Below are 14,646 nucleotides of genomic sequence, written 5' to 3' on the forward strand. Positions count from 1 at the left end.
CAACATAACTCGAAGAAACTATTTTGTGGGTCCGCTGCCATGTGTTGAGCTAGGCATGTCCTGAAGCACATGTTGCACCAAGAAACCAGTCTTCGGACTGTCTCTGTAGGAACCTTGCCACCAGCGGAACCGTGGTCGCCTTGCATCCCAGCCTCACAAAACCCCGGCAAAATGCCGTGGAGCGTCAGTCGAGCAAAGTCGAGACAAGTCAAGCTGAGAGATGTTGCACAGTTAATTAAACGATGCGCGACGCAGACAACGCTTTTCCAAGTGTCCGATGGTGTCTGTGTATGTGGGGATGGATATGTGTGTGTGCACGCGCAAGTGTATACGTGTCCTTTTTACCCCCTAAGGTAAGTCTTTTCACTCCCGGGATTGGAATGACTCCTTACCCTCTCCCTTAAAACCCAAATCCTTTCGTCTTTCCCTCTCCTTCCCTCTTTCCTGATGAAGCAACCGTTTGTTGCGAAAGCTTGAATTTTGTGTGTATGTTTGTGTTTGTGTGTCTATCGACCTGCCAGCGCTTTTGTTTGGTAAGTCTCATCATCTTTGTTTTTTAAATATATTTTTCCCACGTGGAATGTTTCCCTCTATTATATACATATATTTATTTAAATTTTAACTCGTCAGTGTGTTTAAAATCTATTGGAAAAATTTCACCCCACAAGCCTAAAACATGGAAAATAAATATCTAAATAAAAATAAATCTTTAGTGTACCACATTCATAAATCAGACTAAAAAGTGTAAAATAATTTTTTCCTATCTCCATACAGATTCCTAACCCCCAGACAGACAGTGTTCAAAATTTGTTATTGTGAATTTTTAACAGCTATGAGAATACCAGTAAAATTTAAAATGGAAAAATGTGGAGCATATGCATAGATAATAGTAAGGAGGTGAACTAGTTGTGCATCAGTTATGTATTGCATGCGCCCCATGTTTTTCATTTTAAATCTTAAAAGTTTTTTCATAGCTATTATAAACTCAGTATCAAAAATTTCAGGAGTATGTGTGTGTGGTTAGGAATCTTTATGAGACTACAAGGAATTATTTTTTTACTTTTTAGTCTGGTTTAAAAAGTATGATATATATGAAGATTTTACGAAAGGTTATTCTTTTCTATACACTCAGTACATAACACTAAAGAGTTCTTAATAGTGTTTATAGCAGTGAATGTCATTAGATTCCTCACAAAGGTAATATGTATGGCAAGGACAGGTCCTGCAGACACCATTTCCATAGAACGTTTGTTGAAAACTTGTCACTATGTGTGCACTCTGTAAGGGTTTTCATGTCCTAGTTATGTGGAAACATTTCATGTTACTCATCATTAAATTATCAAACTACCAGTGTTTGTGACTTGCTGAAGGTCATCATAACCATTTGCAATTTTAGGACAGGAGGACCACACAAATCTTTGGTTTGGAGTGATATACATGTTTTAAGATAATTAAAGGATGTTGGAACCTCCATTGTTGATGATGCACAACACTGTATGACAATTCAAATTATTTATAAAATATCACTGGTGCAAGTTTTTAATGTTAGGCTGATTGATATATTGAACCCCCCCCTCCCACTTCCAATGTTATTTGTACCTCTACATTTTTGTGGTCTGTCAGCTGCGTACGTGTTATATAATCATTAAGTCATTCCATATCTTCTCATGTCATCTGAGCTCTGACTGTCTGTGACAATTTTTATTCCTCCCTCTGTAATTTCTAATCGTGTAGTTGACTATGAGCCACAGTTTGTGAAATATACCCAGTGTTTCTTTATCTCCAGTTTCGTTTCATAGTAGATATGAAATGTTGAATTACAATTTCATTTACTTTTATTTTTCAGGAAGAAGTTGAGAATTTCAACCCAGAGGATGATTATTGGTACAGAGACTGAACAACCATGAAACTACTTTAGTTTCATGTATACTGCCATGTGGGTCATGGCTGATGTTTGTCACTTGAAGTTGTGATGTGATGACGATTTCTTCACTTATTGAAAAACAATCATGTGACATTTACGTACATAACTAAACAAAGGCTGTGATTCAGCAGACTAGTTTATCTAGTTGTTGCAGACACCTATTTTTATAATTTTTTTTTGTCTCATCATTAAAAACTTTTGTATTATACCTGTAAAAAATTGTTATAAAATTTGGTGAAAATTGAAAAAAAAAAAAACCTAAATGTTGATTGCCACTGAAGAGATAAAAGGCTGTAGTATATACATGAATAGAACAAATTTTTCATGCTTATACAGCAAATGTTTATTAATAAGAAAAAAAACAGGAAATATAGTAGAGTTCCATGATGGATTGGCAATAAATCATGCGTAAGTGGTATCCGCACAGACCAGTATTTGAGAGCAGGATCATGAGAAATTTATTTGTTGGACAATTGTAATCTCAAGTATTTTGCTCTGAACCTAATTGTTTTCATTAGATTTGAAGTTTCATTTCTGGCTGATGCCACCGGAATTTAAATGCTCATCTATGTCTCTGTTAAATGTTTCTTCCATTTTTGACCTCTGTTACGATTTGAAAATATGAAATGTATGAGTCTGAAATTAACATTTATGTGATCTTTTTCAGATTCATAACAATTTCTTCTGTTGTTTGGTATGGTACTTTCATGACAATTATTTTTTGTCAGGTGTTTCGTAAGAATTATCTGATTTTTTTTACTGAAACAGTCTCAGTGCAGAATTGCATAGAACAGTGGCTGTCTGCATGTCAATGTATTTCTAGATTTATGGGATCCGTGTAGAAAAGGAACATCACAAACGATTCTGGCAAAATATGATATTCATATGTTGATTGTATCACTTTGAAACTTTCTGCAGAATACTGAAAGTTATTTGTGATACAACTGTCCAGAATTTCATCAAGCCTTGGCAGTGCAGATGCTTGCTAAGAAAATGTTTACTATTGTGATAAAAAAGTTCCTTTCCTCATGACTTACATGATTAAAATGTTAGAACTGTAATTACTGCACATACAGTACTAATATTATCGTGGTTACCTCAGTTCAAAATTTGTATATAGCTTAAGAAATAATTTCCTGTTATTTGTAGTAATAAACACTAATTTTTTTATATGTAATTGGCTGAACTCACACCAATGTTTGCAGTAGCAGAACTTGATCTCTGGGCTACTTAGCCATTATCTCTACCCTGCCACCCTGGAGGCTCTATATAAACATAATCTGTATCCACTTAAGTATTCCACAAACAGCTTTGAAGTTCAGAATTAACAGTCTACTGAACATGGAATATGGATGAAAGAAACCAAATAAATACATAAGGAGCAGTGCAGGTGAAATTAGTGACAAATTCAACATTAGATTTGGGACCACCCACAAAACAAAATTAAAGATTTCTGCTATCTTGGAGGCAAAATAGCACACAACAGACAAGGCTTTCACCATAACCGCAACGCTGTTGGGCATCTGTGGTTTCCATATTTTTAACAGATCTTTTTCAGGGTAAATGTTTCCAGAAGACATATCTGCTCAATAACTATAGACAAATTATTCTAATCAGCCGAGAAACGTAACCAGGGAATTTACAATGATTTATTTCTCAGTCCAAATGCCTTCCATAAAATCGTGTCTCTTTAAGATAAATACTGATCCAAGTCACACCATTCAGAGAGAATTTATTTAATGAACATAGGTCATAAATTTAAATCCATCCTAAAAACACTCTCACAACAGTTTTCCATTACACATTACAGTGAAAACTGAGAGAAAATGTAGCTAACTTTAGGGTCAAAGTATCTTGTGTCTGAAAGGGAGCTTTATTCAATACTTTAGAGGCCATTTCATGCAGTATTGCCTAGTTATCCATCATATCATCTAAAAGGCTAAAACTATACTACTAATAGCAGTGTAAGAGAAAAGGAAAAGATGGCCGCGAGTGTAGAAGTGTGTGAATCTAACTTGAGAAATAGTTATAGTTCTGCTGTTAGAAAGGGAGTTTGTAAGAATTGTAACACTGAAATAACAACGCTAAAAGAATGAGTTGCTAGCTTACAATTCATAATCAGTTCCTTAAGAAGCGATATTGACTCACTCAAGAAAGAAAATTGGGATCTGCGATCGAAGCCAACGCTAAGTGAAGTGATGCAAGACAAAAGTAATATATCGTCAGAGTGGGTAACAGTGTCGTACAAAAATAGTGTTCCAACTACAAAAAGAACAACAAAGTCTGCTAAAACTGTCACATTTTCGGAAAAAAAAACAAATATCTTGTTTTGCAAACAAGTGACTGTGATAACGACTCTCCAAATGATCATGAACTTGAAGAAGTCAGTGAACTGAAAATGAATAGCCTTTTTTCAAATAATGTCAACAACAAACACAGATCATCAGGGAAAAAGAGTACCTAATGTACTATTACTAACAGACAGTCATGGCAGGAATCTATCCAGCATGCTCCGTGAGAAAAATCGCGACATAGCAGTGACTAGTGTAGTGAAACCGGGAGCAGGATGTAAAAATGTTGTAGATATTAACTCTCAGACGAAATTAATGCAAGAAAATGACTTTATCGTCTGTATAATGGGTTCAAACGATTTGGCAAAAAATGAAGCAGAGGTTGTTTGTGAAAACGCTACAGAATTTTTTACAAGCTAATAAATGCAGAAACACAGTAGTTGCCACACTTCCTCAAAGGCATGATCGGATTTATAGTTCGTGTGTAAACAAAGAAAATCGGAAAACAAACATTAAAATAAGGAAACTGTGTTCTCAATACAGTAAGTGCGATGTACTGGATACAAGCAAGCTGCATCGAAATCTGCACACGAAGCATGGAATGCATTTGAACTATGAAGGGAAAAGATTTGTTTGTGATCATGTTAGTGAAATAATTAAAGAAAGACTTGTAAAGGATAGAACAATTTATCAGCTTCCTGAACATCCTTCCAACAGCGAGGAAAACAAAATAAACAAGAAAGAAGAACGAAAACACAACACTGCTGACGTTCCTAATTTAAACTAGAGGTATGTGATGCTGTAAATATGATTCCCAATTACCAAATCGTGAATACGCCTGAACTAAAAATTTATCACCATAATGTGCAATCCCTGCGTAATAAGATCGATGAAATTAACGTTCTATTAACAAATGAACTTAATGATATCTCAGTGTTATGCATTTCTGAGCACTGGCTTAACCCAGAATTAATCCAGAATACGAAAATAAACAAATTTGTCTTGGCTCCTTACTACTGCAGGAAAAACAGCAAGGGTGGGGTAGCAATTTACACAAAGGATAATGTAGATTTTATTACACTACCTGACTTAACTAGGGCAAATGTCGAAAAGGATTATGAAATTGCAGCTATAAAAATTACTCAGTTCAATCTGGTTATTGCTACATTTTCCCGATCACCATCCGGGAATTTTGAACTTTTCTTAAACAAAATGGAGTCATTGCTAAATCAAGTAAATAAAATGGATTGTGAATTGATAATCTGTGACGACTTCAATATTGACTTCCTCACGAATATTGGAAATAGGGAGATCATTTTGAACCTTGCAACGTCCTACAATTTAAAGGCTGAAGTAAAAGCAGCTACCCGAGTATCAGAAACTTGCCAAACAGCTCTTGATCAGTTTCTAGTCGAGAAGAGTTTACACAACACCTCACTAAAAATATTCAATGCAGGTTTTAGTGATCATCTTGCTCAAATATTAAGCATAAAAGTACAAGGCAGTATTATTAACAACATGTCTTTCAGGACAGCATATCGAAGTTATAATCAGCATAATGTGAACTACTTCAACAACTTATTACAGAAAGAAAAATGGCTAGGAGTGTACAAAATGAACGATATAAATGAAAAATTCAACACTTTCATTGATACATTAACCCATTTCTTTGAACTTGCATTCCCACTGAAAATATTAACCATACGGGGAAACTCTAGAACAAACAGCTGGATCACAAAGGGAATAGGGGTTTCATGCCAGAAGAAAAGTCTACTTCATGAAATATGTAACTCAAAAAATTCCTCACCTGTAGTACGCGCATACTATAAAAATACTCCAAAATATTAAGAAAAGTAATAAAAGCAGCAAAAATAATGCATAATGATGAAATCATTTATAATTTAGCTAATAAATCAAAGGCTATGTGGAGTGTTATAAAAAAAGAATGTGGAGAATACAGACAACCTTGCAAAAATACAACACTATCACATAAAAATAAAAAAGTAACAAACCCCTTAGAAGTAGCCAACACATTTAACAACTTTTTCACAGGTGTTGCTGAAAATATGTTAGTCAAACTTTAAGAGCACCCAGGCAAATGAATATAAAATAAGTGCATGTAGAGGATCAATGTACATCAGTTCTGTTTCACAAGATGAAGTAGCTAAAGCAATAAAAGGACTAAAAAATTCCAAATTGGCAGGTATTGATGGTATACCTGCAACAATGTTAAAGAAGAGTGCATCAAACCTAATTGACGTACTCACACACTTATGCGTCTGCTCACTTCAGGCAGGCACTTTCCCTGATGTGCTGAAAACATCAAAAGTTATTCCTGTATATAAAAAAGGGGATAAAGACAATGTAAATAACTACAGACCCATCACAATTACCTCCTGCATCTCTAAAGTACTGGAAAAAGTTATGTATGAGAAACTTATGAAATTTATAAATAAAAACAGCATCATATGTAATGAACAACATGGATTCAGAAATAAGAGGTCAATGACAACTGCTGTCTATGAGTGCATCAATTCCATCCTAAACCTGATGGACAAAAAACAGGAAACTATAGGAGTCTTTATTGACTTGTCAAAAGCTTTTGACATGGTGGACCATAAAATTCTGCTATCAAAGCTAGAAAGATATGGTATTCGAGGTCTGTCCAACAAGTGGGTCAGTTCCTTCCTGACTAATCGTATGCAGGCAGTGTGCATCAAGCACACAAATATTGAACTAAAAACTGTATCTAATCACTTATCTGACTATAAACAAATAAAATGTGGTGTACCCCAAGGATCTGTATTGGGACCCCCTTCTGTTTCTTCTGTACATAAATGATCTAAGCTTAAATGTTGATGCACACAAAACAATCATATTTGTAGATGACACCACGATTCTACTAAAAGGAGACAACGATGAACAGTTACAGCAGACAGTAAACACGGTCACGAAACAACTTAGCAGCTGGGCACAGAGTAATCAGCTTATAATAAACAGTAAGAAAAACGTTGCTCTAAAATTCCACAATGTTCCTAACAAGGACATGTTTATCCCATCAGTCTCTATCAATGGCGAACCAGTTGGCAACAGTACTGAAACCAAATTCTTAGGACTTTGGCTGCACAGTAACATCAGATGGAATAAGCATATTGAATATCTCAATGCAGAACTGAGCAAAATATGTTACCTTCTTTGTTCATTAAAATCATGCTGTAGTGAGAAAACAGTATTGAATGCATATCATGCGTACTTTCATTCTCATCTTAGATATGGGGTCACCTTCTGGGGAAACTCTAAAACAGCTAATAGCACTTTTAAACTACAAACAAGGGCCATTAGAATCTTGTTTGGGTGCAAGCCTAGAGACTCTTGTAAACCCCTGTTTAAGAAATCTGGTATTCCTCCATTACCATGTGTATACATTATGGAAACCCTTTTGTTCTTTAAATTAAATGTAATAGGCATGGACCGGAGATTGCAAAAAAACTGTGATATACATGAGCTCTTTACCAGACAAAACAGAAACTTACATATGACTCAAATCAGCACAGCACTGTGCCAAAAAGGTACTTTTCACATGGGAGTTACGCTTTATAACAAACTTCCTGAAAACATAAAAGCTATCACTGAGGTCAATACATTTGTAAAATCTCTAAAGTCATATTTACAGCATCACTGCTTTTACTCCATTGAAGAATATTTAAATTTATGAAATGTGTTATATAAATACTTACGTGTAAAGTGTATTATCGTAAGCTTAAATATGTATGCCTTGAAATGACTTTCAGCCTGTATGTTTATAACTTGACTTGTCTAATGTCTTATGCATAAGCTGCTATGTAGACAACAGGACCAATAAAATACAATCTACAATCTAGTATAGGGAAAGGATCTGTAGAAAGTAAAAACTGGGAGGGAGGTCAGAGGTTGGAATATATGCAAAAAATAGTTTGGTGTTGGTGCTTCTCGGAGATCAAGCGGCTGTCATCTGAGAGAGAATCTTGGCAAGTTGCATTAAAGCAGACAAGAGACTGGTGCCCCCCCCCCCCCCTCCCACACACACACACACACACACACACACACACACACACACAAAAGAAAAACCGTAAGTTTAAAAATATCCTTAAGCCTCTTTGTTTTAATCTGTACATTTATTAATGGTGGCAGTTTTATCTTCCTGAAGGGAATAAATGGTAAATAAATGACTACTTTTATCAGTTCTGACAATATTTCTGAACTAAAATAAATCGTAGTGCTGTATTGTTCTTCCAGTATTCCTCAGACTCACTCAACAGTGCTTACTGAACCAATTAAGCAGATGTTAGATGCACTCCATTTTCAGTTCCCTAACATCTGTACGATTTCTTCCCCCTGCTCCTGCAATACATTTCCACTTACAGAAGTATCTTAGATTAATCTAATTTCGTGGAATGGTATTAGAGGGATGATTCTTCATCTCTGAATAATGACATACAAATGTCTCCAATTCAGATGAAAGTTTAGTTTCAGCATTTTGAAAGGCTTGGTTATTTTTCAATATGCTGTACCATGAATAGGGCACTAAACCATATTTGTAATTGCAATGGATAAAATTAAATATTTTTTGCCGTGTCTGAGAGCTATGTTGATAATGTGCATAATTGTCAGTTTGTGGAATAGTTAACTTTGTTAGCTTACTGACCATATTTTTGCAAAACTAAGATAAGAACAATGTGTGGCTGTAGTTACCCCCTTAAAATTGAAGTTACTTTCAGTAACGAATTTTCTTATATCTTGTGAGAAATGATTTTCGGGAAACAGTTCTACTGTCAAATATGTTAAATGTGGCAATTGTTATTTTTGGGCATCTGCATGTTTTTAGAAACAGTTTTGATGGTGATCCTGAATAAACAAGTAAATGTTTATCTTCTGTATTATAAGTAAGCCACTGGTTTTTAATTACAAATTTCTCTATATACAAGGAATTTTGTCCTTCAGTGATGCATGTTGCAGCCCTCTGCTGCTAGATAGCTCGGAATTGTAACCCATAACATGGCAGTGTGCAATGTTACTATGTAGGTGTGTTGGAAGCAGCATGCTGTGATAAGAGTTACCAACTCAGAAAAGATGCCTTCAATTGAATTCCATAGAAGAAAGAAAGCTGTGTATGGTGGTGATTGTATAGACATCAGTACTGTGTGACTTAGGTTGTTCATGCGCGTGATGTTATCCTTAGCATGTGTAACAGAGCACAGAGTGGCCGACTGCATACAGCCACTGTTTCCAGACCTTAAAGAACATCTTTGAGGACTTCACTTTGATACTGATGAAGTGGTGCAAAACTTCTACAATGACAGGATCAAGAAACTGGTCGGTCATTGAGAGAAATATATTTGTCGTCAGGGTGACTTTGTTGAGAAATAAATATTTAGACATGGAGAATAAAGATGTAGAATGTTAATAAAGTATGTTTTATTTTAAAAATTTCAGGAGTTTGCACGTTGAAAATTTGGAGGCATTACTTTTCAGCAAGTCCACATGACAGGAGGAGCTACCTGAAAGAAACAGTTTCATTTGTAGCAATTCTGCCATCCGTGACAGAAATGTTTGAATGTGAAGTGATTTAATATGCCTGGAAAAGACATCTTGATCTGTGTGTCTGCACATGACTTAGCACTGCTCCATGACACTTAGGCTATCCACTTGGACAGGTAACATCAGTCTGGAGAACGACTGTGGGGGGCGGAACAAGTACACCAAAGATTTAGGTGGAAAATGATGAGTCAGTGGGAACCTGGCTGCCCTGCAATAAACTTTTCCAAGGCCAGAAGCATCTTTTAATACTTTGAAGTTCTAATCTTGGCCCAAGAAAGACTGAGCGCAAACTGCAAGTTTGTAATGCCACACTTCAATGGCTGGAGAATGTACAACAGACCAATCGGTGAGAGAAAACCATGGGAAAAGAAGAGCAGCGACAGGAGAGTAGTTGGTGACAGAAGTTATGTTCTGTTCTGTTGAAATCTTGGAGGAGTTAAAATGACTTGCAAGGCACTGCTGCTTTGAGGTGGTTGGTTTTGCCAATTCTTACCACAGCTCTTTATCCACAGATAGCATCATGATAGAAATTCACAACACCTAGTCAACAGTGTGAAGGACCAGTGTTCTGCTCACCATGGTTGAGCCAGCTACCTCAAATCTCACCACAGCCAGCTCACTGGTGATAACCCTTTGCTTTTCATAAGCCTTGTCCCACTGCAGAAAAGAACTAGTTATTATATGTAATGTGCCTCTAGTGTTACCCAGTTAAAAGACCCTGGAAGAATCTTGTTCCCTAAGCAGCCAGTTTTGTTTTCCTCAGCCAGTCATTTAAAACATTTATGTTGTTATTTATACTTATTTCAGGGTGTACACACCCCGGGACTTTTGTTTTAGATTTCAGTTAAATTTTTGTAAGATTGACTCGTAGGAACTGATACTCTAATAAAGAATTATACTTTAGCCCACTACTGCTGAATAATACTGCAGCAATGAAACATAAATGGAAGAATAACACCAAGGTAAGACTTTAGTTGCAGAGAGAATGAGCCATCTACAACAAAACACAGTGCACACACAAGTCTGCCGACACCAAAATGTGTCAAGGCCCAGGACAAAGACTATGCAGTACTTCGTAACAACAAACATGCATTCAATGAACATGACCTCGCAGTTTTTACATTTCTAAAAGGTCGGGGGAAAATATTGTGAATGGTGCTCAGAGAAGCATTTCTTTCAAAGTAAATTTCCAGGCACGATGAATTATGTTACATTCGTGAATGTGCGATGAATTTTGTAAGTCATGGAGCGTTTGACCCTCATTCAAAACTTAACGCTTTGCGGATCAGTCATGTAAAAAATTTTGGGACCAGACACTAGCCATTTACACCATTATTTACAATTTTACTAACACATTTGTGTTTGATATGCCTTAAAGTGTAACACACATTAAAAAGACCAAGCTTCAAGGTTAATTTTCATATTTATTTTTGTTCTTTCATAGGTTAAAAATTATCAAATGATGATGGCAAAGAGTATAATTATCGAAACTTCCTTCCAGATTAAAACTGTGTGCCAGACCAAGACTCGAACTTGAGGCCTTTGCCTTTCACGGCCAAGTGCTCTACCCAAGTTCAAGTCTCAGTCTGGCACACAGTTTTAATCTGCCAGGAAGTTTCATATCAGCACACATCCACTGCAGAGTGAAAATTTCATTCTGGAAAGTATAATTATCCATAAAAAAAAGTGCATAATGAGTTATTGAACAATCTCACACTTAACTGGCTTTTCTATGGAAAAGTTGAAGTGTTTTGGCACGCAGAGATATATGTTGAAATAAGAGTTTGCTTCTTTTGTACTTGTTTGGTCATTGAATTGTCTTGTCTCCTCCAAACAGCTCAAACGTTCACTACTCCTTCCTTCTAAGTAATCCTTTAAATAAGACAACAGAAGGCAGCACCAGTCAATCGAGTGATAGCGGGATGTCCGTAACTGGCTTTCATACTAAATTAGTCCAGTTCTATAGCGATAGGTGTCTCACGTAAAGCGAAAACGTATGTCAAGTGCAGCTACTAAATTTACCACTCCAAAATTTGCTTTCAGCCAGGAAAAGAATGCCTTTTTCGCGCTTACATTTCTCAATTTTTCTGATTTTATTGTTATTTTTTTATTTAAATACAAAAGCTTGCAGTTTAATCATTGTTAAAAGACCTTCAATTACCTTCTTTCGTTTTAAAATAATAAAGATATTTTTTTCATAAAACATTTTGTCCATTTTTAAAATATTTTAGAATTTTCATGTTCCTAAATTTTGGCTCTGGTCATTCTTTATTTTAATACCTTATTAATTTATTAAATTTAGTTTATTTTCCTTTCATTTTTTAGTCACAAAAGTTACTGTTCAAAATCTTCGTTTTAGTGAGATCATCATTTCTCCTGGACTCCTCGTCTTCTCACTTTTTGAGATCTTCAATATGTCAATCTCGTGAGTTTCTTGTGAAGTGTATAAGGGACTCCGCCATGTGCCGTGATTGCGTCATACGCCATTCTGTGCTCACTACAGATTTTTCTGTCATATTCTTGAAGAGAGACTTTTTGTTGACCAAGAGTCCTCGCTCCACAGCTGCTCGTCCGTACAAGAAAGCGGGATTTCTGTTGCCTTCTGCAGTTCTTGGCACACTGCATTCTGATGCTTGAGACATTTCGTCCAGGCCGCATCCAAGCAGTCCTTTTTGTTGAATGTTTCCAATTTTATCTTGCAATAACTCTTTACAACAGAAGCCTAGAAGAAGAAACGGAAGTATTACTAGAGCTCGCTCAGCACTTTCACATTCTACAGCCCTCAGATCACGCAAAACTTCAAAGGAAACAGTTCCGATTCCGTTGTCGAAATTTGCAGAGCTCTTCTGGCAGGGACATCTTTAAAAAGTTCGTGAAGGCATGTAAAAACTGAATTATTATCCATTGTGTTTCCCGTATTGTGGAGTTAAAGGCGCCGCAAATAATGTGAAGCCAATAAATTCCAATAAAACAGTGTCTACCCCTTCAATTTCTTTCATAAATTTTTTGTGTTCCTTTAAGAACGCAAGATTGACATTAGGCCATCAATCTATACCTGTAAAAGTTTTCTCATTGCTTCGCTGGGAATTTTTCTCTTGAAGGACTTGAGTAGCTTAGCTGTCGTCGAACTGCCTAGAAAAGCCTATGCGTAGTAACGGGAGCATACTAGACTTTTTTTAATGTTCCAGTGCTGCACTAAAATGTCCATCTGTATTCTTTTGCACAGCTTGTTCAAGGATTCGGCAAACCAAATAACCATTATGCATTTATGAGGTCAGCTTTAACGTCAGGCTCAAAAAAAGGGAGCTAGTTCATATCGCACGGTATAAACAATTGTGTCCTTTTGTAAACACGTGCTCTTGACCACTATGGAGGAACATAGTGGGGGAAAGTAACACGTCATTCGCAGAACTACGCAGTGACTTAGGTGAAAGGATGCACTCCAAACACGACAATATTTTCGCCTTTATTGTCATCCGATTAAGTCCTCTCAGTTCATCCCTAGGTTCTGACGTTCAGTGAGGTTCTTCTGCGGAGGCACAACAGTTCGAGCGACCAACGTCGCAGTTGTTGGTCTGGCTGAATCTGCAGATGTGGTAGTGGAAGTAGAATCTCTCTGCTGGGTTGAAGTCGTCGCTATCGGTCGTGTGTAGACACACAAACCTGCTATGCTTCTCATGACAGCTGCTTTCGCGCCAAGCTTCTTGGATTTTGTCTTAATGAAAGTCCGTGGACAAAATCCACATTTAGCTCTACAAAGGTCTTTGGGTACTTTCACCAACCACTCCTTGACTGCTGGATCTGAGAACCATCTATCTTGAAAACAAATCGACATGGCACTGTCACAGTGATTGTTGGTGGGAGACCTTTATTGGAGAGAGAGGATCAATAGATGTGAATAAGACTGTGCCTTGTTGTTACGCATGACGAAATCTGACATAAATGAGCGGTACCTCCCTTGTCAGATAATGGATCTTCACTTCGCACTTGAGCAGAACTGAACTCATCAGGTGAGCCGAGCACTCAGATTGACTAATGACAGACTGGGTGATTTGAAAGGCTATAGAAGTAGGTTTGACTGCTAAGCAGTGTAAGTTAGGAAATTATTTGTAGCACTGCTTTTTTTTTACCTTTAAGAATCTTTCAATGACAAGACTTAGCAACCAGTCATAATCCAATAATCTATTGCGTGTTTCTAGCTAATTTTGCATGTAATCCTCTCTACGATTCCTGACTTCCGTTCTGCCTCACTCCTCACTTACCCCCCCTCTCTCTCTCTCTCTCTCTCTCTCTCTCTCTCTCTCTCTCTCTATTGGTTGTTACTCATTACTTGCTCTCTTCTCCCATCCAGGATTTCTGTTATGACGTCTGCTGGTTACGAATGACTTTGCCTCCAAATAACTTTACAACTGAAGCGCTCTACTGTATGTAAAAGTTCCGAAGTGCTTTAGGACTTAGACCTTTTGTTGTACATATACCGATTTTAATTTAAAGCCCAGATTCTGTACTAGTGTAGATGTTGATTTACTTGTAGAGTTTACTTGTAAGTTTTAAATATGATGTTACTTCACATCCAGTATAATTATCATGTCACTTTTTACGTATCCGTCGACACCTAGAAACATAATAAACGCCTCACCTAATGTTTGCTTGCTGTTCTTTAATTAGCCGCGCGGGATTAGCGGAGCGGTCTGGAGCGCTGCAGTCATGAACTGTGCGGCTGATCCCGGCGGAGGTTCGAGTCCTCCCTCGTGTGTGTGTGTGTGTGTGTGTGGTTTTTTTTTTTTTTTTTTTTTTTTTTTTTTTTTTTTTTTTTTTTTTTTAAGATAATTTAGGTTAAGTAGTGTGTAAGCT

The 14,646-nt window shown here is 36.7% G+C and overlaps 1 protein-coding gene across 1 annotated transcript in view; it reads left to right on the forward strand.

The window, feature by feature from the left end:
* The window catches only part of LOC124595426, a 49,597-nt gene extending 46,496 nt beyond the window's left edge, over window positions 1–3,101 (forward strand). The window contains exon 5 of the mRNA XM_047134165.1: window positions 1,847–3,101. Coding sequence (XP_046990121.1) covers window positions 1,847–1,897 — 51 coding nt within the window. The 3' untranslated portion in view covers window positions 1,898–3,101. The remainder of the gene's footprint in view (window positions 1–1,846) is intronic.
* Window positions 3,102–14,646: the final 11,545 nt, after the last annotated feature.

Source organism: Schistocerca americana, chromosome 2 (genome assembly GCF_021461395.2).
Source record: "Schistocerca americana isolate TAMUIC-IGC-003095 chromosome 2, iqSchAmer2.1, whole genome shotgun sequence".
NCBI classification, from domain to species: domain Eukaryota; kingdom Metazoa; phylum Arthropoda; class Insecta; order Orthoptera; family Acrididae; genus Schistocerca; species Schistocerca americana.